Source organism: Apis florea, unplaced genomic scaffold, assembly GCF_048593485.1.
Source record: "Apis florea isolate Af1SG1 unplaced genomic scaffold, ASM4859348v1 contig_3803_pilon, whole genome shotgun sequence".
Lineage (NCBI taxonomy): Eukaryota > Metazoa > Arthropoda > Insecta > Hymenoptera > Apidae > Apis > Apis florea.
The window spans coordinates 1,003,786-1,029,157 of record NW_028256864.1 but is presented as its reverse complement, the minus strand read 5'-3'; the positions used below and the strand labels follow the sequence as shown (position 1 = coordinate 1,029,157).

At 35.7% G+C, this 25,372-nt stretch overlaps 4 protein-coding genes and 1 long non-coding RNA gene across 7 annotated transcripts in view; 2 read left to right on the top strand and 3 right to left on the bottom strand.

Annotated features, from left to right (window-relative positions):
* Nucleotides 1-9,177, bottom strand: part of ft (cadherin-related tumor suppressor fat) — an 80,032-nt gene extending 70,855 nt beyond the window's left edge. Inside the window, exon 1 of the mRNA XM_086916930.1 lies at nt 2,327-9,177. Within this exon, the coding sequence (XP_086773056.1) occupies nt 2,327-7,681 (5,355 nt within the window). The 5' untranslated portion in view covers nt 7,682-9,177. The remainder of the gene's footprint in view (nt 1-2,326) is intronic.
* A 3,401-nt stretch (nt 9,178-12,578) lies between these two features.
* Nucleotides 12,579-14,098, bottom strand: Bka (FCF1 rRNA-processing protein Bka). Its single transcript, XM_012492774.3, has 5 exons — nt 13,671-14,098; nt 13,426-13,508; nt 13,257-13,328; nt 12,878-13,187; nt 12,579-12,784 (listed from the first exon to the last, which is right to left on the bottom strand). Exons 1-5 carry the CDS (start codon nt 13,671-13,673, stop codon nt 12,641-12,643), a joined length of 612 nt encoding a protein of 203 aa, XP_012348228.1. The 5' UTR covers nt 13,674-14,098; the 3' UTR covers nt 12,579-12,640.
* Nucleotides 13,905-18,894, top strand: LOC100864616 (nuclear RNA export factor 1). The gene is made up of 10 exons (XM_003697893.4): nt 13,905-14,432; nt 14,521-14,828; nt 14,898-14,984; nt 15,081-15,327; nt 15,401-15,594; nt 15,691-15,803; nt 16,986-17,022; nt 17,099-17,331; nt 17,397-17,565; nt 17,653-18,894. Exons 1-10 carry the CDS (start codon nt 14,354-14,356, stop codon nt 18,088-18,090), a joined length of 1,905 nt encoding a protein of 634 aa, XP_003697941.4. The 5' UTR covers nt 13,905-14,353; the 3' UTR covers nt 18,091-18,894.
* Nucleotides 18,895-19,434: 540 nt separating this feature from the next.
* On the top strand, nt 19,435-20,638 carry LOC147656118 (uncharacterized). The gene is made up of 2 exons (XR_015295032.1): nt 19,435-19,587; nt 19,671-20,638. It is a non-coding gene; the product is annotated as an uncharacterized LOC147656118 (long non-coding RNA).
* On the bottom strand, nt 20,434-25,338 carry LOC100867072 (integrin alpha-5-like). 3 transcript variants are annotated; one of them, XR_015295030.1, is made up of 19 exons: nt 25,112-25,338; nt 24,756-25,029; nt 24,548-24,686; nt 24,414-24,478; nt 24,203-24,344; nt 24,056-24,141; nt 23,804-23,995; nt 23,561-23,660; nt 23,296-23,488; nt 23,041-23,231; nt 22,850-22,968; nt 22,329-22,757; nt 22,084-22,250; nt 21,844-22,024; nt 21,416-21,782; nt 21,247-21,333; nt 21,022-21,151; nt 20,908-20,964; nt 20,434-20,826 (listed from the first exon to the last, which is right to left on the bottom strand). XR_015295030.1 is itself a non-coding variant. In XM_086916878.1 (19 exons), the coding sequence occupies exons 1-19, from the start codon at nt 25,273-25,275 to the stop codon at nt 20,779-20,781; spliced, it is 3,141 nt and encodes a 1,046-aa protein (XP_086773004.1). In that variant the 5' UTR covers nt 25,276-25,338; the 3' UTR covers nt 20,434-20,778. The 3 variants fall into 3 exon arrangements, 2 of the variants coding, with proteins under 2 accessions (XP_086773004.1, XP_031775382.2); XM_086916878.1 differs by having other exon boundaries at nt 21,247-21,343; XM_031919522.2 differs by lacking the exons at nt 24,414-24,478; nt 24,548-24,686; nt 24,756-25,029; nt 25,112-25,338 and having other exon boundaries at nt 21,247-21,343; nt 24,076-24,141; nt 24,203-24,340.
* Nucleotides 25,339-25,372: the final 34 nt, after the last annotated feature.

Below are 25,372 nucleotides of genomic sequence, written 5' to 3'. Positions count from 1 at the left end.
CGGAGGGGGGGGGGTGTGCCAGGATGCAAATACAATTATTACCCGAGCTCGAGGAATGTTCTAATTGACCGGGCGCGGTAAGATTTGACAAAAATGCCAAGCGATCCGAGACGACATCGGGTACGAATATATCCTCGCTTTCATCCTCGTGCAGTCGGTGCAAAAAAGTCGATGATACGAAGTCGATGGTCGAAGAACGAAGAAAAAGAATTGTCGGGCCCCCGTTCGTGCAAGGTTGCAAGATGCGCGCTGAGAGAAGCCAGAAGCGCAGAAATCAGCAGAGAAAATGAACGGGGAACGAAGAAAGGGCGAGAGAAAGGAGGAGCAGAGACGAAAGGAGAAGAGAAACAGAAGAGAGAGAGGAGAGGAGAGTGGAGTGAAGAAAGAGAGACGAGGGCAGAACCGAAGAGAGAACAAAAGTCGGGTCTGGAACAAAAACGTCCGAACTGCAGTCGGTTCCCGAAGAGTCACAGATCCCACAGCGAGCGATAAAGGTAGGGCCAAACGAAACGACGAAGACGGGGACAGACGGAAGAAACGGAAGATAGGAAGAAGCAAGATCTGAAACTGGGAGCGCGCACTCCTCCAGGGAAGGAGGGCCGGCGAGATATAGGGAAAGAATCGGGGTGGGGGAGAGAATCTTCAGAAATGAAGCAGCAGCAACGACCAGCAGCAGTCGCACCGGGGGTAAAGATGGACCGACTTTTACCTACGTCCGGCTGTTTGTATGCGTTCACCCGAGATCAAGTTTTTCTCGAGTTCTGAACCTCCGGCAGAGAGCCGGCCAGCAGCACCAGCAGCTCCGACTCGAATCCAACTTGATTTCCTGGCACGCGGTTCATCTTGTCGTTTATTCTCTCCCACTCTCCTCTCCACCTCTTTCTACCTCTCTCTCTCTCTCTCTCTCTCTCTCTCTCTCTCTCTCTCTCTCTCTCTTTCTCTTTCTTCATCTTCCACTCTCTTTTCGTCCTTTCGCTTTTGCTGGATCATCCCCGCTATGGATGTGTGTAAGCGCGCGGGTGTGCGTTTGTGTCGGTATATATATATATATATGCATGTATGTGTTTATATATATGTATATCTATGTGAAGGTAATCGCCAGCAATGTTGGATCAAGGGATGGTCCCGCGGTAGGAACACGTGCCTCTGTCCCGCTACGAGCAACTATTCTATTCCTTTTATACTCCACTGATTCTCTCTCAGCCCGAAATTTTACACGGTAACTAGCGTCAGAAATTCTACGGCTAATTTTCGGTGAAAAATGTCCTGCCGAAACACGGTCCATCTTGGATATTTCTTTTACTCTCTTCCTTTCTCTTTTCCTCTTTCTTTTTCATCTTCGATTCATGAACTTGAGATACATTAACGGATGGATTCGAGGAAGAGTATTAGTTTCGCGTATTAGCCACGATTGTACATTCACATTTATTCACAGTTATCCGAAAGAAAGTATATAATCGATTTCTCCCACCAACGATACAATTAATTCGATCTGTAGATCTTTCACATCCCTATTACGAATCGCTCTCCTTTCTCCCTCCTCTTTTTTCACTTTCTCTCTCTCTCTCTCTCTCTCTCTCTCTTCTTATTCATCGTCAATCGCATTGTTTCTGGCGATGCTCTCGTCTTCGGTGTGATTCTCTATCGTTGACCCTAATTACCTTAAGATCATTTCGTTACATAACGCGATTCCCAACTAGACGAATTGTCGTGCTTACCGTATCGTAAGACAAGAAGCCTGTACGTGTAACGCGTCTTAACGGTGGGTTAATAAATCTATGCAATCGTGTTTCTCTAGTGATAAACGAGTCTTTCGGATAAGCCTTGTTCATCGAGCTCCACTCGTGGATCATTTCTTTTCTTATTTCTCTCTCTTCTTTTTTTTTTTTTTTTTTTTTTGCTATTATTCGAAAGAGCTGAGATTCCGACAAGAAATTCTCAGCTTGGAAACTTAAACTACTCCCATTATCGATAATGTTTACGTCTAATGTAAATTTCACTTTCTCCCCTTCTCTTTTTCACTCGCTCGCTCGCTCATTCTCTCTCTCTCACTTCAACAAAACTACTGAAAATTATCGGAATTACGGGACGAAACAAAGCGAAAGAATTTGGTTTGAAGACCAAATGAAATTTTGATCAATGTGGAGAAGGAAAGAAAAGGAAAAAGAAGTTAGAATCGTGGGTTTCCGCCTACCAAGGAGAAAGGAAGAAAGAAAGGCGTACGAGAGGAAAGAACGAATCTGCTCGACAAAAAGCGGCGAATGACTTTCAGAACGCAGCGGATCATTAATATCACCGGGATGATCAATCAAAGACGTGAACTTACTTTGGTGGACGTCGTACTGGGCCTGGTACCACCAACACCGATGGCGTATAGCTCCACCTCGTACCACTGGATCCCCGTTTCCCTGTCCAGCGCGGCGGCCGTCGACAATATACCTGTCTTCGTGTCGACGTCGAACAATCTGTCGACCTGTGGACCGCCGCTACCAGCGGTCACGTTCGTCACGTAATATTCAAGATCGATATTCGACCTACGACTTCGGGCACTCACTCTCAAAATACTCGTACCGATCGGCTCGTTCTCGTACACGCTACCCTCGATCTGGCCGCGATGCTCCCATATCGGCTGATCATCCCCGTCCTCCCCGGGCACTATCAGGGTCAAATAGATCTCTGTGGATCTACGTTCCGCTTGAACGGCCTCGTCTGTCGCGCGGATCCCCACTTGATATTTCGAGACCCGTTCCAAATTGTTCTTCAAGGATCGGGGCAGTCTTATGGTCAAGTGGCCCGTGTTCCGGTGTATTCGAAACATATCCGAATAATTCACGCTCGACCTGAGCAACTCGTACGTGACCAGACCGTTCGTGCTCGAATCCAAGTCTCTGGCGACCAATCGGGTCACAGTGATCTCTTTCTGATACTGATAATTTCCCTTGAGCGGCAGCACAACGGCGGACATGCTGACGAAAATCGGCGCGTTGTCGTTGATGTCCTCGACGATAACGATCACCAATTTTTCGGCTGAAAGCCTGGCGCTGGATGGTTGCGCGCTGTCCGTCGCGACCACCACCAACTTGTACGTGTCCACCTCTTCTCGATCGATCGGGAGCAACGTGTGTATCACGCCGGTCGAAGGGTTTATACCGAATCTACGTACTTGATCCTCGGGATCTTGGCTGGCGATTGAATAAGTGACTATCCCGTTCTCGTTCGAGTCGGGATCTTCCGCTGTGATGGTCACTATCGGCGTGTGCACCAGAATACCCTCCCTGATTTGTCTCGCTATCGCTGTATTCGGAAATACCGGGGGATTGTCGTTGGCGTCGATCACCTCGACGATCAACGTGGTCACCGAGCTCAACCTCGGATGACCCCCATCGCTACAAGTCACGTTCAAAGTATACTTTTCCAGTTCCTCGTAATCGAGCGGTTTTCTCAGATATAACGTCCCCGTCAGAGGATCGATGTAAAAGGTGTCCCTTCTGTTCCCAGCTGATATGGCGAACGCCAGCTCGCTATTCGGCCCGAGATCGTTATCCGTTGCTTTGAACCTGAGCAATTCCGTGTTGGTTGGCGTTGTTTCGAGGACTGAGATCCTCGATTTGTCGTCGATGAACAGAGGCACGTTATCGTTCTCGTCGAGCACCTCGATGTACACGGTCGTGCTGGAGGAGAGACGGGTCTCCAGGCCAGCGTCGTGCGCCACAACGGTTAACACGTACGTGTCCATGGTCTCGCGATCCAGTTCTTTCATTAAGGATATTTGTCCGGTCGCCTCGTCTATGGCGAATCGACCGTATTGATTCCCATCTTCCAGCGAGTAGAACACGTCCCCGTTCAACCCCTCGTCCGCGTCCGTCGTGTACACTCTCAACAATTGCGTGCCGATCGCGGCACCCTCGTTCACCTGCACCCTATACGGCAACCTTTGAAACTGTGGGATATTGTCGTTCACGTCGGTGATGTAAATGACGACCTTGACTCGATCGCGGAGACGATTGACCCCGTTGTCGGTGACGGTAGCCTCCAAAGTGATGTAGCTACTGCCTGTATTGGTGACAAGCAGCTCCCTGTCGAACGCTCGAAGGGACTTGATAAAACCGTTCCTGGGATCGACGGTGAAGTCCTGTTGGCTGGCCGGAAGAGAGAAGACGAGGTCGGCGTTGCGACCCACGTCCCGATCCGTGGCCAATAATTTTCCAACGAACGTGTCAGGTGGCTCGTTCTCGCGTAGGTGGAGGATGAAGCTCGAATTGGTGAATTCCGGCGCGTTGTCGTTTTCGTCGATTATATGAACGACCACCGGGACTACCGAGCTTCTAGAGGGGCTGCCTTGATCGGTCGCCGTTACCTCGAGCGCGTAATAGTCCTGCTCCTCGCGGTCAAGAACGTTCTTCACGTACAGCTGGCCGTCCGGGAATATCCCAAAGCGGTTCTCGGTATTTCCGTCTGTGACGCTGTACAACACCCGGCCGTTGGCCCCAAGATCGACATCGGTGGCCGTCAGAGAGAAGAATCTATCGTTGACCGGCGTCGATTCCGGCAGAGACGTCTCGTAGCTGGTCAGCTTGAACACCGGCGTGTGATCGTTCACATCCTCGACAGTGACCCTGACTTGATGCTGGGCCGACAACGGGGGATTCCCGGAATCGGTCGCGGTCACCTCCAAGTGCAAAACCGTGCCGGGCGCAGCTCGGATCGGTTTATCCAAGTAAATGATCCCGGAATTTTCCGCAACTCTGAACTGTTCTCCGGGGTTATGGGTCAACGAATAAACGATCCTCGCGTTCACGCTTGCATCCCGATCCCTCGCCCTAGCCAGGCACACTTCCTGCCCCACGGCTGCGTTCTCCTTCAAAAACACTTCGTCCCCGATTTCGCCCTTGGGAAACCTCGGCGGGTTGTCGTTCACGTCCACCACCGTGATATTCACGGACGTTTGTCCGTAAGCGAGTCCAGCCCTTGCCGATAATTGCAAACTGTAGTAGGCCACTTGTTCCCGATCCAAGCAGCCGGAAGTGGTGATTGCGCCAGTGCTCTCGTCTATCTTAAAATTACCCTTCTGATCGCCGAACACGATGGCGTACGAGATCTTCGAGTTCCCGTATTGCGTCACTTGAACGGTGCCCACGTCCCTCGCGAACATATTCGCCACCGTGCCACACTCCCCCCTGTCCTCGGCTATCCTGAACTCGTAACCGTTGTAAGTGTCGAACTCCAAGCGTTCCAGATCTTCCTCGCGAATGATCTCGACCAGGGCGTTTCTCACCGCGAATCTGTCCCCGGTATCCTTGGCGGATATGTTCAATTCGTAGAGCGTTTTGTGGGCCGCCCTAAGCGAGCCCTGAAGAGTGATCTCGCCGGTTCTTTCGTCGACTGCGAAAAGTCCCTCGCCACCGGATTCCAACGAGTATCTGACTTGGGCGTTTTCCCTGGCATCGGCATCGGTCGCCATCACCTTTCCCACCGAGGTCCCTGGCGGGGCATCCTCCGGCACGGCCATCAAGTATCTCCACGGATAGAAAACCGGCGAATTGTCGTTCACGTCTTTCAACGTTAATATCACCGTTGCCGTGGACGATTGGGGCGGTGTACCTTGGTCCTTGGCGATCACGAGGATCCGATATTCCGCTATGGTCTCGCGATCGAGGTGCACCTTCGTTGTCAATTGGCCGGTGAGTCCGTCCAGGGCGAACGTTTTCGGATAATCCCGAGGCACGCTCGAGTGAAAACTGTACGCAACGCTGCCGTTCGTCCCTTGATCGTTGTCCACCGCCGTCAACGTGGCCACCAGGCTCTGGGGCGGGGTGTTTTCCGACAGCGTGACTTGGACCACGTTTTGGGAGAATCTGGGCGCCTCGTCGTTCTCGTCGAGGATCGTCACCTTGAGGTGGGTGGACGCGTACTTCGGGCTGGGGCCACCGTCCCTTGCGGACACGTGCAACTCGATGCTTCCCTGCACCTCTCTGTCGAGGGTGGCGATCGTAGTGACCAAACCGGTGTCCTGATCGATCGCGAACCAACCTTGCTCGTTGCCCGAGTCCAATTCGTAATAAATTCTCGCGTTCAGCCCGGAATCGGCGTCCGTGGCGGAAATGCTGGCGACGAAACTGCCGATGGGCGAAAGTTCCGAGAGCACCGCCGAGTATTCGCTTTGCTGAAAGACCGGTTCGTGGTCGTTAACATCGTTCACGTGGATCACGAGATAGGCGGTTGCGGAACGGGGCGGCGTTCCTTTATCGGTCGCGACCACGGTCAGATTGTATTTCGGTATCTCCTCGCGGTCGAGTCCACCGTTCACGCGTACAACGTCGAACGTGGCAGCGGTTTGCAATCTGAAATGGCCCAATTCGTTGCCGGCGCGAATTTCCACGCTCGTCTCGCCGTTCAATCCCTCGTCGTTGTCGATCACCGTGATCGCGGCCACGATCGAATCTTTGACGGCGTTCTCGTCGACGGTCGCGTATCCAGGCGTGATCGGGAAATAGCTGAACTTTATTTCAGGATCGTGATCGTTCGCGTCCAATAGATTCACCGTTACGTAGGTCCGGCCATCCTGCCTCGGCGAGCCGTGATCTCGGGCGAAGACCGTTATGACGCAGCTCTTTAGACAACCGTCGCCTAGACGCGCTGCGCCCGTGCAGCTCTGCTGCGGGCAATCCAAAGGCTCGATCGTCGTCACGGTCCCTGTATCCGGGTCTATCGTGAATTGCCTCTCGGTATCCGGCAGATAATACGTGAGCTTCGAATTGTCCTCGGAATCCTTGTCCGTCGCGCGAACCGTCAATACCTTCGTCCCTATAGGGGCACTCTCGTTCAGAGCGACCACGTAATCGCTCTGCTGGAATATCGGGGGATTGTCGTTCACGTCCAACACGGTTACGTTTACGAGAAGGTAGCCAAGCCTCGGTGGTTGACCCCTGTCCCTCGCGCAAACATTCAACGAGTAAAATTCTACCTGTTCCCGATCCAATTTACCGGTCGTCTCCAAATGCAAATATGTGGTTTCACCGGTCGGATTCCCGGTCACTTCCAAACGAAATTTACCATCGGTGTTCCCGTCAACAATGAAGTAATCGTCGACGACACCGTTCTCCAGCGTATCCTTGTCGGTGGCGGCGTCCAACAATAATTTCGTCCCCACCACCGCGGACTCGGAAAAACTGACAGCTATGCTCGATTCCGGAAATTCTGGATCGTTGTCGTTTATGTCCAGCACGAGGATCCTTACCTCGATCGGATAAGTTGGCTGGCTGGAGAGGACGACCAGGTCGAACCTATCGCTGCTCAACGCCTCTCTGTCGAGAACTTTGGCCGTTTTGATCTTGCCGGTTTCCGGATCGAGCACGAATTCCTGGGGTGGCTCGTTAAATCTGTACGTGAATCCAGGCTTAACCGGTATCACACCGACCAGAGTCCCCTTCGGCTCGCCCTCTCTGACCTCTAGTTGAACCCTGGTATCGACCGCTCGACTCTGCATCGCGAGGCCCATCGCACCACTGTCCTGCGGTAACATAGGCGAGCGTCGTGGAACTAGCCGCGTCACCCTTTGAGGCGGTTTGCGGGAAAAATATTCGGACGCGTGTTTCTCCAGGTCGTTTGGTTGGCCGCCATTTTGGTCCACCGACAACAGTCCCAGGACCAGGGCTAGGACCATCGATCCTCGAATGATCATCTCTTCTTATGTCCCTTCGAACGCGCCCCCTTCCTTAGCCAAATTCTTTTCGGTTCGACGACATAAAAGTATCCAGGCCCCTTTGATACTACCTCTCGTTCTTCTTCTTCATCGTCGGTCGCGATTTCATCTTTCCCTGTCTATATACGCTCTTCACATTCGCACGCTCGACATCATGGTCACAGTCACAAAAGCACAAGTACGGGCAAAACTATCAATACGTATCAGCCAATTGATTGTTCGAATCGTTTATTATGGATTCCATCTCTTTCGATCTCTTTCTCGCTTTTCTCCTTTTCTTCCTATCTGTCCGCTATCCGCTTTCTCGCCAGTTTTTTCTTTCGAATTCGGGCTACGTTTTAACCGGACTCTCGACTCGAAATCGGATTAAGGATGCCTCGAAGGTGTGGGCGTTTTCTTTTTTATTCGATCCTTTTTGCTCGTTGCCGCAGAAAGTCAAGTGAACACGAGCCGACAGAGGGGGCACTGACCCGCAGAGCCGCGCCTCGCAAAACTCCGTGGATGCTGTTCGTCTCTCGATCTTTGATATTTTTTTTCTTTTTTTTTTTTTTATTCACCTTTCACGATCTTTTCAATCCCTTGAAATTATATCGATTCGTGGACACGATGAACGCGGATACGATGGCATCGCTTGTTAATGTCGAACAAAGATTTTTCGCGCGACGTCGCTACGGTTCCGACGATGTTCGCGGTCGCTGCTCCCTTGCGTTCCTTTCTGTCACAAACACGACGGTTATTACCACGCGCGATCTTCGAGTGATTCCCACCGCTTTTCATCGACGTTATATCGACTTTTCCTCTTGACACGACACTCTTTCTTAAAAATATCGATCGAAAGAAAGTTTCCTGGTCAGCGAATATCACTTTGATGTCGATTCTTATTATAAAATCATTCAAAGTTGATTCGAAACACACCACTAACGACACGAGGATATTTCTATCTAAAGATGCACAAAACAAACGCGTCGATGGTAAACGATATATAACCAAATTTATGGATGATGATGGCAACGTGTTTATTAGATGGTATCCATCAGTTTGCGAGATGCATGGATTCTTTACCGACACGTGTCGATAAAGTTTTAATAATAGGCAGCCGGACACGTCTTAAAAACTCAATTATCGTCGGATCGAAATCGTAGTTCGATGGAATTTTCACTCGTATCGATAATTCTTCTCGCGTGTTTCCCACGTATTTTTACACTTTTATATATTCTAAGGGATGAAAAGAATATACAGCGAGACGCAAAAAAAAGAGACGAAAAGACGCGACGCGCGGTGTACGTCCAGCCAGGATGAAATGGAAGGGAAATAAACGGAAAACGGAATGAAAGGGGGGAAAAAAAAAGAAACACGCGCACACACATGTAGACAAGAAGAGCGAAAAAGGGTAACGTGGGCCGTGAACGCGACGATGTAAGGCCCCTTCGACGTACAACGACGAATAATATCACCTTCCCGAGGACTGACCTGACTCGACTGAACCGAGACGGTCCCAGAACCTTGCCACTGCCGGGAGAAGCATTCTTCGGGCCTGGCTGACGCCGTCCCTCTCCGATCCATCAGGCCCAACGTATGCTTCCGTTTCTCTCGCTCTTACCTCATTCCTCTCTCCTTTCTTACCATTTACTCCCTCCCTTCTTTCCCCCGCGTAAGCACACCTTCCATCGATATCACTTTTTCTCTTTCTTCGAAGTCTTCGACTCCCTCTTTCTTTCTTTCGGCTTTCTCGTCCTCTCTTTCACGTTCGAAAGTTTTCTTTTAATCTTTCTTTCTCGTTTCTTTCTCGCTCTCTTAGCGCTTAACGCTTTTATCAATATCTTTCCTCCCGTTTCGATTCAGTACAATTCTTTGATCTTTCGTCTTAGTCTAACCTCAATATCATTTCTCCCTCGTTCTACTCCTCTTGTTTCTTTCATTTTTTTTTTTTTTTTACACGGATTCATCTTCTATCTCAGTTTTAAAAAAAAAACCCTCTTCCGAACTCGTGCTTTCTCTTTTCTCCCCCGATTTTCTCAAACGACCTATCGCTTTTCCCCTTTTCTCTCTCTCTTTCTTTCTCTCTCGTCGCCCCTCTCTCCTACTACCAATCGGTATCATTTTCTCTCTCCTTCTAGCAAAGCATGCGCAATCCCTTCTTTTCCGAGACACCAAGGTTTCCATCCTTATCCCTCTGAAACTTGCAATTCTTTCTATCTATTTCGTTCCAGCAATCATCCTCTTTCTCTCTCAATCTTTATCATTTCTTGTTCCACTCTCTCCCAGTTGATTCGAAGTGATTCAACTATCTTTCTTTTACCAGTGATCGATACTGCTTTTCCTCTTCGTCTCGAAAAACATTCGTGAGTCCCCCTCTTCTGTCCCTTATATTTCTATCCTTTTCCATCTTCACTTTCTCCATCTTTGTCCGTTCCGGTAGTGTCTCCATCCTATATTGTTCTTTCTCTGTCTATACTAAGATCGACAGTCAACCTTTTTCCATCCAGGATACACTAGTCCAACCACCAGCGTGCCAATTCCCCTCCGTGGGCCCTACGTGTCTCTTTCTTGCCTTTCCTCCCAACCTCACTGGAAGGTGGCCGGGCCCCTCATAGCGCCCTCATTCCCCGTCTCTGTCCCCGCGGCCGTTATCCTCCCACCTTGGACTCTATCCTCGCGCATCCCAGCGTCGTCTCGCGCTGAGATATTCTCCCTTTTGCCCTCGAGGAACGAGCAATGTGGAGGCTCAGGTATGCAAGATGGCCGCCGCTGAGAAGCATTCGCAACGAGGACCGCTTACGGGCGAACCAGGAAAAGAGACCGACTATGAAAGAAAGATGGAGCTAGCTAGGGAAGAAAGACGAAACTTAGCTCGAACTAGAGAGATAAAGATAGAACGGTCGAGATGAATAATGCGTAGAGCAGGAGAAGAAGCGAACGGGGAGAGAAAGAAAGAGAGAGAGAGGGAGAGAGAGAAAGAGAGAGCAAGAGAAAGAGAGCAAGGAAGAGAAAGAGCAGTTAGGATGACAAGGGTGTGGGGTGATGAGGAAGAGAGGTGGAGGAACGAGAGGTCTAGAACCACGATATCCGCGGCCCTGTAGCCACTTTTATAACTAATCCGTTACCACGATCGAACGCTTCGTTCGAACTTTCCACCGTTCTTCCCTCTCTTCTATCTTTTTTTTCTTTTGGCAAGAATAAAGCCGCGCGAACTACACGCGCAACTAGATTATCTTCGCTGTTTTCCTTTAATCTAGTTTACTGGGTATCGGCTATCACTATATGGCTACCATCGGCTCCACCTCCCTCTCTTCCCTGTATCTGCCGATTACCGTATCGATAACTAACCCGATTTACGCGTATGCGCTCACCGCCATTCTTTCTTTCTTAATTCTTTCGTTTTTCCTTATATTCTTTCTTTGTTGTTTTTCTCTCTTCGATTCCTTTGCCAAATGTAAGCAAAAATTTTGAACAGACATCGCATATATGGACAAAATATATACGTGTACATATAATTTTTGAACGTTTGAGGAATTATTATCTAATAAAATGCCGAAAGAATACTTACATGCATAGAGTGCAATAGAATGCCGCAACAAATTAGAACCTTAAGTATTTCTTTACTTCTTATTTTTCTTTATTTATTATTGATTCTCTTATTTGGGAGAATCAATTTCAAATATTTCTATATTATTTGTTGCAAAGCATTAAAAGAATCTTTATCGGAAATTAATATTTTAGTTCGTTTTTATTAAGCAAAGCGATTTTTTTTTTAATTAATCGCCGTATCGATTTTTTAATATTAAATTTCCAATAAGAATTAGGATAACAATCCGAAAAATAACAAAAAATGATATTTATGTAAATAATATTATACAATACACTAGAAGAGTTCTATGATACGACTAATTTTACAATTTATTTTATTACTGAATTGAAGCGTTAAAAATTTTTTCAAATATAACTATAATTAATTGCAAGATATAAATAAGATATAAATATAAAATTCAAGTGATAGTAACTATGAAAAATCAGGCAAAATTGTTCTTAATGTATCAATATAATTTATTTTATCATATATTTTCTAATATCATTTAATATAAATCTAATAATGGTAAAATAATTTTTTTTACCATTATTGTTCAAGTCTTTAATGTTAAATTTTTTTAGCAAAAAATATTTTTATGTCGAAATTAATATTTGAATTTTATCTATTTGAATTAATCTATTATTCTATTATATTAATAGATGCAATATTTTATTTTGAAGACTAATTTACAAATTATATAAGACGAATAATTTGATCACAGTAATACAATGTATTTTAATAAATCTTATTAGTATATCTACAATTATATGATGAATAACAATTTATCGAGAAAGATACAATTTCATTAGAAATTTGATTACTCTTTATGTAGATCGCCAATCTTGATCTTTACCAAATCGCGATATCTTAACTATGAAAGGGATAGTTGCAAACTTCTTTACAACTTATTTTGCAAGAAACAACCATAATAAATTCACCGGTGACTGTTCTTCATTCGAAATAGCTTTTTGCGCCCACTTGTCTAACATTATTTCGCATTGTTACCATATACGGGACAACATCATTCGCAAAACAGTAAAATTCGAGTTGCGGTATGCTACGTGGGCGTTACACGCAACAGTTTCATTGTTTCACCGAACAATAACTGTAACACATTCTCCTCTGTTTATTTTCGGTTGTTAAACAATTACAAGCCATATCGATTACCGGTCGCTAAAATCGAGAAATCTTTTAAAGAAAAAAAGAAAATAAAATTTTTTTTCCTCATTCTCTTTCTTTCTTTTATATATATATATATAAATATCTAAAATCATTTCATCAAAAATTCATGTTTACTTTCATCAAAAATTGCTTATAAAATGCATGTTTTATTATGTATGCTTGTACAAATTTTAATATTAAGAACATGATTATTTTCTAGGTGCTCCATACGCATCTGGCATTCTTTCTATAGTGTACCTATGTTGAGAAACATACATTATAGGTACACCTGGTATTTTTCGTATCCTCTTCTTTAGATCTTTATCATTAGTTGCAACAATGTAACATTTGTGCTAAAATATAATATAAATAATCAAAATCTAAATAAATATGAAGCCAATTATTATTAAGTCAAATAGATTTAAATTGGAAATAATTATACTTACTTGAGTCACTCGATTAATAATACAATCATCTGCATATGTACCTTTGTGCATGCAATTCAATCTTTCGAATCTAGGATCTTTCATAATCCTTAAAGCTATTCTATATTTTTGACCAAGTTTTTCCATTTCACCTATCACACAATCTGTTATATATGGAATACATTTTGCATAAAGACATTCCATCATATTTTCTATAATATCTAATTTGTTTTTAATTGAGAAATTTATAAAATTTGTATCTACCAAAATATGATATGGTGGTCCCAATTGTGTGTTATATTGGAAAAATAATGCAGAGGATTGTTGAGGCCTGCAATATATTGTAATAATAATATTTGATATTTTTTATATCAATTTTATAAGATATAATAATATGTACACTTCTGTTATCTTGAATTGAGTAGGATCTTCCTTTTTAATTTTTTTTGGTGGTATACGATGTTCAGGTTTTCTACAAATAGTAAATTAATATTTTGTAAATAAAGTATATGTATATAACAATAATAAATTTTTTGTATAATAACAAAATTAACTAAAAAACCACTTACATTCTTGAATCTCTTAAGCTTATCATTTTTTTCATTTGTGCAAATTTCTGCATAACAACTCTTCGTGTTCTTTGATTCTTTCCCTGTATATTACAAATTAGTGAAAAAATAATTTTAATTATTATAATTTAAAATTAAAATTATTGCAATATAAAATGTCAAAAATATAACCTAAAGTAACCTAAAATACGCATTTTAGATATTCTGCAAAAAATGCAATATTTTATAAATTAGATATTATTTACCATTTTTGCTTAATGTTCTATTATATAATATTTTATTATATTTACAACTTTTAATAGATATATTAAAATTATAAATTTTTTAATTCAAAATGTAAATCACGTGAAGATCTTTTATGGTATTACCAACAATAATATATTTTATATATTTTTCTATTTGTCTTGCCAACTTAAAATATTCTAGTCATATAACACACATAAATTAAATGATCATAAATTCAAACAAAATAATAGATATTTATTTTTTAGTATAATTTATGTTACAGTCTATTTCTTGACACAATTATTTTTATATTGCGTATAAATATATTGTGAAAGATACATAGGATTTTTAATTTTAAATATATTTCTTTTTTATGCGTTTTTTATCATTGGTTGCAAGTAAATTAAAGCATCTTCGGTTGACCCGCCATCTTCTTCTCGATTTATGGAAAGAGAAAAAGTATCTGTATTTCATGAAACGTAAATTTTGATATTTTATTAAAATAGATTCAGTGTAAAGAAAAGAAGTTAATGTGCTACCATTTTTAATTTTTTATCATCTGATACTGACATAGATATTATAAATATAATTTAACTAAGTATACATAACATAAAAAGATCATTTATATTCTAACCTATAAAAGTGTGCAATGATTGTTGCACTTTATTTATGATCTTTTATTGTTATCCTAATTTGATAAAAAATGCCAAGAAAACCGAGCAAAACTTCATGGGGTGGTCGTGGTGGAAGATCTGGAAATTTTGATGATAAACATTATTTTGGTATATTTTTTGCTAGGAATTTAAATGTTAATTCATATAAATTTGTTTAAAATAGATCATGTTTTTATCAATTTTCTATTTTGTGCAGCCCATGATGATCGTGTACCAAGAAATGATGGATCTTTATATCTTGGAAATAGACCTAGAGTATCATTTAAAACACAAGCAAGACCAGCAAGAGATGTACCTAGAGGATTGGCATTAGCATGTTTAGATGAAGATGTTCAAATGGCAACAAGTTCCAATAATAATAATAGACAAGTTATCATGACAGGAAGAAATAGAGGTATACAACGTGGAAGAAATAGTCCTGTCCCTCATAGAAGATTTAGGATGGGATTGGCTCCTAGAATTAGGCAATTTCCTATTGGAGATTCTAATTGGTATAAAATTACAGTAAGTATATAAAATCATAAATTTGTAATATTTAATTTAATTTCACATATGTATTACAAATGATTATAGATACCATATGGACATAAATATGATAAAGATTATATAATTAATAATCTTTTGAGTTATATTGCACCAGAAACTTTTATTCCATTTATGGTAAATATAAAACATCTAAAATATATAAAATACATTCATTGTGTAATTAAAAATATTTTACACATTCAATTTTATAAAAAATAATTCTGTTAATAGTATAAGGTAGTTGGAAATGAAGCCACTTTTTATGTAGATGATAACAAAATAGCAATGGCATTAGCTGATTCTGATCGTAAAATTACAACTACTGATGGATTTAAATTACAAGTAAGAGTTTCAAAAGCAGGATTTCCACAATGTGAGATTGATAGTAAATTGAAAGAAAGACTGAAACAAGCAATGGCAAAACGATATGTACATGAAACAAATGCATTAGATTTATCAAGATTTCATAGAGATCCTGGTTAGTCAAACTGAAAATAACATTTTAAAAATAAATTTATTTAAGAAGATATAAATAATTTTGCTTATTACAGATCTTATTACTGATTATTTTTGTGCATTATTTCGACCTGTAATGTTGAAAGCAGTGTTAGATATTGTATCAGAGCACATACCAGATTTAGAAGCATTAAATTTAGATGGAAACAAATTACAATTAATCGAAAAATTAAATGTTTTGGATAAAAAATTTACAAAATTGAAAATATTATATTTAGGAGATAACAAGGTGAGTAATTTAAAATTTCTAAATTGTATTATTTTTATTATTTAAATTGTGATGTATAATTCAATATATAATTAATATTATTATATTATTTTATAGATAAAAGATATTAATCAAATAGATACAATCAAAGATTTAAAGTTGGAGGAACTAAAATTAGAAGGAAATCCTGTATGCAACAAGTATAAATCTCGACAAAATGATTACATTAGGTAATGTATGATCTTGTTTACAATGATGGGATTCTTCAGGTTTGAGTTGGATTATCAAAAATAATAGATATTGTGATGCTAATAACTAAAATATTATATTATAAAATTAAAAAAACCAAATTATTTCATTAATCAAAATATTAATTAGATTAACTATTGAATAAAATATATCTCATTTGATTTTAGTAGCCTTGAAATGTATCATCATCTTAAATAACTTTTTCTGGTACATATGACTGTCGCTCAAATTTAATTTTCAAGTTATACATAAAAAATATAAGCCATACTTATATACTTTTAATAAGATAAATATCTTTATTACTAAATATTTCTAATATTTTTAGCCTAGATTTTCTATCCTATTAAATTCTAATTTATCAAATTTAAATATAAATTTAGATTCATTATTTCATAGAAATAAAATAATAAAATAAAATATAAAATAATCTTTTGATAATCAAAAGAATTATTATAACTGAATTTATAACGATTTTATAATATACTAAATGTGAAATATAACTACCATTCTCTTTTATTGATTAATGTTTTTTGAAATTATAATTCCATATATATTTTCAGAATTTAATTTATACATTTACATTTAGATTATAATATTATCTATTTTTATATAGATAGACAATATAGATAAAAATAGTATATCTACTCTACATATTTATTGACAAATTTTATTATTATTTTATTAATTAATAAAAATAGATAATATCAATTAATTAAATATATCAAAGAAAATTTAAAATGAAATCTATTTCATGTTTTCATAAATTAGATTATTATTACATAAAAATAGCTATCATAAGATTAAACAGAAAGATTTAATAACTAACTAATAATTATTGCATAAGCTTAAAAATCCATATTGACCTATTATAAATTTTAAATACAAATCAAAAATATGTTTAAAATTAAAGCGGTAATAATATGTATAAGAAAAAGTTATTCACTTTTTCTTTAATAACATAAGAAACATCTTATCAATTTCATCGAAATCTGAATTACAAATACTTTTAACAATTTCTAATAAGTTATAAGATGAGAAAATTGCCTATTCTAAATGATCCCTATTTCTTCCTTTATTTTACTTTTCAATAATAAGGCAAATATTTCTGTTATTACGATTAACTTGGAGCTTCCGGGCTTCTGGCTTTTCTTTCCTGACCACAGCGACGTTCGGAAACGGTTTCCCAAACTCCTGCGACTGGTATGTAATTATTAATAATTATATTAATTATATTAATTCGTGAAAAATTCAGAACTACGTTTAATATTTTATTTAGGATGGTATGGAACTTCCAAAACCAATATTATTCGACGTAACGGATGAAGGAAACAAAATGCCTCCCTCTCAGAGAATGTTTGTTGCAAATGCGAAAGCGCAAGAAATTGCAAGTCAATTTTTGCAACAATATTTTCTCATTTTCGATAGTGAGAATCGTCAACCATTATTAGATGCGTATGTCGAACATGCGTGTTTTAGTATGACTATGTCTTACGCTCATAGTACTAATAAGTACGTTTATACATATATATTATCTTAGAAACAAATATTTTTTATTAATAAATGGGACATTGCAGATTAAATGGATATTTAATGGAAAATAGAAACTTGTATAGAATAAATGATACAAACAAAAGACAAAAATTATTAAAACAGGGACGTTTGCCGGTAGTTTCATTTATTTCTGAAATGCCACAAACTTCTCATTATCTAAATACATTTACAATGGACATCAGTCTAATTACAGTAAGATTTTCTTGTACAGAAATAAAATTTGCAAGCTTTTCGTTATTTTATGCGACAATTTTATTTAGGATTTTATTTATATTTTAGGATGGAATGATGTTAACTACAGTCACAGGACTATTTAAAGAACTCGACAAAAAAGAGCAGCCTATTCGTTATTTTAATCGAACCTTTATAATAGTACCAGAAGGAAGTGGTTATTGTATTCGAAATGAACAATTACATATCAGTCAACCTACAGATGCACAGTTAAGACAATTAAATAATCAGAATTCAGAAACACAAATAACAAATCCAGGATCACATACTCCTTCGAGTAGTGGAACTGCAAAATCTTTGTCAGTACAATTATCTGAAGACGTAAAACAACAAATGACGATGACACTTAGCCAACAAACAAACATGAATTTAGAATGGAGTTTAAAGTGCTTAGAAGAAGTGTTATGGAATTATGACAATGCGCTCTCAGCGTTTCAAGAATTCTACAAGCGAGGACAAATACCAGCAGAAGCATTTAATAAATAAGATGTGGATAAATAACATGTGGAAAAAAGTAAGATTCATAGAAATTTCAATTATTCTTTTCTACTGCATGTATCTTCGAAACATACAGTCTTATATTGTAATTTAAATAGATATGCAGATTTTATTTTAATTTTTTTCCTTCTATTAAAACAAACAAATTAATTTTAACGAACAATGTTTATCATGTATTGCAAATTGACATAGATATCTTTTTTTTGTTCTTTTTCTTTTCTTTTTTTTTTTTTCTTTTTTTTCTTTATATATATATATATATGTATATGCATATGTATACGTATATGTATATATATATATATAACATATATATATATACATACACATATATATATAATTGTCTTAAATTACTTTATGGATACAAAATGTGTATTTACAACAAACAAAAAGAAGATTGTTGTAGACTATAAAATAAAATCAACGATTTATTTTACATGGTATTGTATTTAACAACAAACTTCTTTTTGTGTTAAGAAATGAATATTTTTATCATTAACAAATAAGATGTCCAAACATGGATTTAATTTTGCAAAATAACTGTCTCTTATAAATTAAGATTTAATGCGATGATTTTTAAGTTTAATATATTCCCGGGAAAAATAATATTAATGTGATGCGATTAATTTTTACTTTTATTTCTGTATATCTCAACTTTCGTATCAGTTGTGATAAAATCTCGAAGATAAAATATTCCGGATTTTTATTTCTCATAATTATTTATAACAAATATATTCTTAGATATTCCTTTTTGCAGAATATAAAAATCAAGTACATTAAGTTCAATATAAGAGACACAAATGATGTTTAAACTTCTCGTGCTACTAGTTCGATTATATTTCATATGTACATAGTGATGTTTATTTACTATTATGATTTGAGTAATCTATATGTAATAATATATTTGTTTCATTCTAGAATGTATGCAAGATTGTGCTGTAATGCTTTTAAATAGATGAGTCTACATTACTATGTAATTGTTAGAAAACAGAATGTTTGTGCCTTTCTTTAATTATATTATCTCACATAAAATGAACATCATTATGTACTTGATACAAACTAGTTTACATTAAACTTTATAAAATATCAATTTAAAGAAAAAACTTATGATCTTAAAAAGGTCATATCACATCTTACTTCGTATCATGCTGGTTGATCGTATTTATTATCAAATTTTATATAATTTTTTTAATATTTAAAATAAAGAAAATATTCATTATATACAATATAAAAGAATTTATGAATTGGATTTTTTTTTATGAATTTAATATTGAAATTATAATAAAATATTTTCAAACGAATTTAACATTGATAATAACAAAACACGAGTCAGCCAGCCTCAAATGTTATTTTGGGAATTGGTATATCATGTTACACGTTTCAGAATTCTCGCGAATTATATACATGAATATATTGTTCTCATTCGCCTTCTTCATTATGTAATTTCATTGAATTGTGTAAATCACTCCAACAGATAATCTACAGCTTGTGAGTATAAATTATATATTGGTATTCATAAATAGTGCGCTTCTAATGAAACAATATTATTTTATTACGCTACGCATATCCAGAGAACAAAAATAATTATACCTCATATCCTGTTCAATTTATTTATCTTGAAAATGGTCGACTCGCCTTTGAGAAGGGAAGATAAAAAGAACAAGGGACAATAGTTCTGATGGACAATTGGGAATCTAACAAACAAGTTTGATCCCTTTCCTTGTCGAAGCCTGTCGATGTGCGACGAAATATGCTACGACAAATAATTACAATGTCCACATAATGTTAACAAGCAACATTAACATCGGAAGAAAGGCGAATTTTACTCGACCGTATTAGTTGCGCTTGCGGATTAAAACCACAAAAAAATTTTGGGCGATGCTGATGGCGATCAAGCAAAAGCTATAACCGCCCCTTCATTTTGTGTCTTTTCAAAGGACACAACCGACAAATGGAACTGATCTGAGTATGAATATGGAACTAAACAATGAAACGAAATGTATTCAATATAACAAAGTTTGTTTAACAGAATTTGAATTTTTTTACTATGTAACAGATCGTCATTAAAAATTTATAAAATAGAAATAATTGATTATTATCAAGATAATAGTTTATGCTCACATTCTGTAAAAGCGTTATTAAGATGACGAAAATATTTTGTATTAATATTATAAGTTTTTCGAAAAAAAAAAAGAGACAAGGAAATTCATTCTATTATATTGCTAATAATTTTTGATTTATTATATAACATAAATATTTCTTAAGAAAAAAAAGAAAAAGTAAAAGAAATAATTTTTTACTATTGTTGCGAGGAATGGGAAATTATCCACTGGATATTGTTATAATGCAATGGAAATTATTGCGTTTATTTTTTCGTTTGTAATTAAAAGAAAATGTAAATAGCTACATACTGATTGATGTACATGTTAAGATATGTTTTTACATTATATGTTTTTGTCAAGTTAAGATGTTTGAATACAATGTACGAATTGAAAGTACAATAAGATATAATTAATAAAAATAGAAATTTGTATACATATATGGGCGTTTTTCATCGGAGATAATGAATATAATGTAAATAAATATTAAAAGTTTATCAAATATAATTTTCTTTTTACAGAATATACGCATAATATTCGATATATTTAAATATTTTTTAAGTTCTTTTTACTCGTTATATCACGTATTTTCAGGGTTAATTGTAATCGCAGTTTCATTTCCTATCACCTATGAATAAGATTGGTTAAAATTTGAATAAGATGAATAAGATAAAATTTATTTTATTTTTAGAAAATATAAAATACTTACTTCATTACATTTTTGATTTGTTAAACTTTGTTTTTTTTTCCGTTTAAAGAAACCCAACTGAAAAATATTATATTGGAATATATTATAATAATGTTCAAAAAATAAAAATCTTACCGTTCCTAAAATTGCAGCAAAAATTAATAATAATAATATTCCTATTAAAATAGAGATGAGAACGATCCATGGCTGTAATTTTTCCATTTTTGGGATATTGTAAAATATTGTCACAATTTCCATTGTAGATCTATAATGTAATTTTTAAATTATTTCTAACAAATATATTAAATATAAATAATATAATAAATATATATAAATGCCAAATATAATATAAAAATTTACCGAGTTCCATTGATATACAATCTCTTATCAGGTTTTATTATTTCTGCGCTCACCTCAGTAGCATATTTTAAAATAGCTCTATTGTTTCTAAAGATATCTTAAAATATTAAAAAAAAATATAAATGAATAAAATATGATCATTTTACAATATCTAATTAATAGCGATTACCTTTAAATTTATTAACATTTAAAAAAAGTTTAATTGTCATCTTTCCTATATCTTGTAATGTTTTCAGTGTATTTAAATCACATACAATAGTTATACAATTTATATAAGGAGTTGAACAATTCATGTAAATAATATCATTTGTCCAATTTTCATTTAATATTTTTGGAGCTTTAATATTCATGTTATTCAAATATAAAGCTGATTCTATTGAATTAAATTGATCTTTTTCATTTATTAGATGATTATTATTTTTTTGTATTTTATTGGAAAAAAGAGATATATCAAATTGATCTAAAGATGGTTCTCTTTGAATATCCAATAAACTACTTTCTGATGAACATTCAAAAAGTTCTCCTGATATATATAACTAAAAATATACATGTATTAATATTTTATATTTATAAAAGTGTTTATATATAAATTCTTACTTGAGATTTATACATATATATTAAATGTAAATCTTTAATAGCTAATGGCACTTTAACAATCAATTGCGCAATTTCTATTGGTGATGCCCCAAGTTTATATACTTGATAAGTATGTTGAAAAATAACATTTTGAGCAATTTCGTTTAAACTAGTTAAATAATAGATTTCTTCATTTGCTTTTCTAAAAAATAAAATTAATGAAAACAAATGCATGTTATTTAATATCTAGATAATACAAACCCGTGTAAAGATAGAGAAACTTCGTTTACTAAATTAAGAGTTTTAATTATGCTCGTCATTCCATGATTTATACTACGAGTCTTTATTGTTATATAAAAATATAATTTATGGTCATATAATGATCCATTAATTAAATATCTCATATCCAAATCTAATTTGACATTTTTCTATATTATAAATAAAAAATAAATATTTAACATATATAATAATATAATTTCTGAAAATTTTGCTCTAAAAATTTTTACCTCTTCTTCTTTCCAAATAGGATTTCCTATATCACAAATTACTATTAAATTCTCTTTAGAAATATCTTCTTGACACGAAGGTAAAATACTACGTAATATTACTCTCTCAGGGAATATAAACTCGAGTGTAGTAAGATATGCAGGTTCTCCATAATTTTTTAAATTAATTTTTAAACTTATATCGTTTGAACCAATTATCCACATATTATTATATCTTACATTATAAAATTTTGCAGTAGCAGATATATTAGAATTACAAATTTTGTCATCTCCACAACCAATATTAAAAGGAAGTAAAACTTTTATATTTTGTATCTTATTGTGTTTTTCAATAGGACAGTATTTACAAAATTCATTTGATACGTCATCGTGTAAAAAATCATGTTTTGCAACTATACTAATAGGCTCGATAAAATCTCGTATATCTTTCTGTGATGAAAAATAGGATGTAATGAAAAAAATATTACATTAACATGACATAATAAAATTAATATAAAATATTAAAAATTATTGAATATTACCAAAATATTAACTTGACTAGATAGACAAATACTTAAATTAGAAGATTTCATTTCTAAAATTGTTTCTTTAGTTCGCTGGTAACGTTCGTCTATAATAGCTGTAATCCTAAATTTTATAGCTAAAAAAAAATATTTCATTGAAAAATATAAAAAATTTAATCTTATATAAAATATATTATATAACATCTTACTATCTGTGACATTATCGTGTAACGTGCCATACATATTATATCGTGGACATATTCTGACCAAAAATTGTTTAGCATCTCTTTGCAAAGTATTAGGTATAGTCTCAATGAAAAGTTCTGTTTTCCATATTGGTTTACTACGTAGTATAATAGCATGCTCTGATTTGTATGCTCCAATTGCGATATCCAAATATCTACATATCACAGAAAATTAATAACATATAGTTGATTGTGATTTACAAAATAAATTTCACTAACCCGTTCTTATCAATATCAATCGGTTTTGAAATTGAAAATCCAAATCGAAGTATTCTTTGTGAAGAATTATATTTAAATAATTTTACAGCTTCGATTCGTTGCGATTTTTGTAAATTCGTATTCTTTAAATCTGGAGTCCCATTAAACACATAAATAACACCATCATCTTCCCAAGGTGTTCCCACAATAATATCTATTACAATAAAAAAATAAATTCTGTAAAAATCTAAAATATATATAAATGAATATAAATAAATTTAAATACCATCAAATCCATCAGCATCTAAATCACCACTAGCTATAGCGTATCCAAAATGCCCTCCTTCTGCAACTCCGTGTAAAATCACAGCTATTTCAAATTGTTCCTGAAAAAAAAATATATATAAAATATATATCCGGAATAAAATATATATGCCGGATATTGCAATATAAAAAATATTTGGTCCTTTAAATTCATTAATATAATCACTACAATATTTTTTTTTTAAATTTACAAAATATTTCTTACCTTGGATGTACCGAAATATATATATACTCTACCAGTATCTTCACCCCAATAGGGCGCTCCAATAAGAAGATCATCCAAACCATCTCTATTTAAATCTCCTACAGCCAAGCTGGCTCCAAAATATTCCCCAATATGAGTACCATATAATTTCGTGATGATTGATATATTCGATGCTGGATTAATTATTCCGACCTAGAAAAAATTTGTTCATCGAAAATCTTTTTTTAATTACATTTTGAGATATTGTTATACCGAGCCTTTATACTTCCAACCTGGAGCTCCACTTGCAAATAGTAATTGATCTCTTTTAAAGAAATAACCAGATTCAACGCTGTATCCTATAAATATTTTATTGCATATTAAAAATAAGAATTAATTTGATATTATAAAAGACCATACCAAATTGAGATAAATCGTCATTTAATGGTAATTCCACAGTCATTCTTTTATTTAAATACTGTATATCCACAGTTCCATAATCTTCATGTTTTGGCTCTCCTATGATGCGATTTACTTTCTTCTTTTTTTTTTTTTCATTTTGCTAAATTCTTTTTTAAATTATTTATTTGATAATAAAAAATAATAATATTCTTGAATTTTATTTACAAACCTTCGTCGATGCATAATGAACAGAAAAACCATGTATCGGATTGTACCAAAATGTTGACATAAAATCTAGATTTAAATAATACAATTATTCAATAAATCAATTATTATTTTAATTAAATCGCATGAAATTTATACCATGAAACTTAAGATCTTTCTCTTCAATTATTAAAGCATTCGAAGAAATTTTTCCACTGTAACATATCCCTTGCATAGTTTCCAAATTAATATCTAAAGATTTATATAAAAGTGCCACAATTGTTCGTGGTGCACATACCTAAAATTGAAAATGTCATTCAAAATTTTATTTATCAAAATATAATCGTTACTAATATACTTCTCTTACTGTTAAAATTCCATTTATTCTATCTATTGAAATTGCACTTCCAAACCACCCATATTGCTTCCGTATCCACATCATCATTCCGAGTTGCGTTATATATCCTTTTTCATTTTCAATTTTTTCTGGTTTAATTTCTTGACATTTGTGATTTTCGATTTCACGATACAAATGTGGATTTTCGATTTCACAACGATACACAATACCAGGTTCGATCAAATAAGATAATCTCTTTGTTGAAGACCAAGAATAATTTCCTTTTGGTGCTCCAACTATCAACCTTTACGATTGATACATAAAATTTTTAAATATAATCGAAGAAGATAATTTTATTTAATATATCAAATAAAAATTAATTTTACCAGGATGTATCAATATCCGGTTCGTAATACAAATGTACCGTGTAACCGAAATAACTATTATTAAACATATTATCATGACGAAAAATAATAGGAAAATCTACGTCTATATTATATCCATATACAATTTCCAAAAAAAAAAAAAATATTCCTTTAATAAACATCATTTGAACTTTTATGGCAAATTTGAATTTAACGTGCTTCACGAAGGAAAACTATAAACTATCATTAATTTTTATTCAACTACAGGAAGACAAACGATAA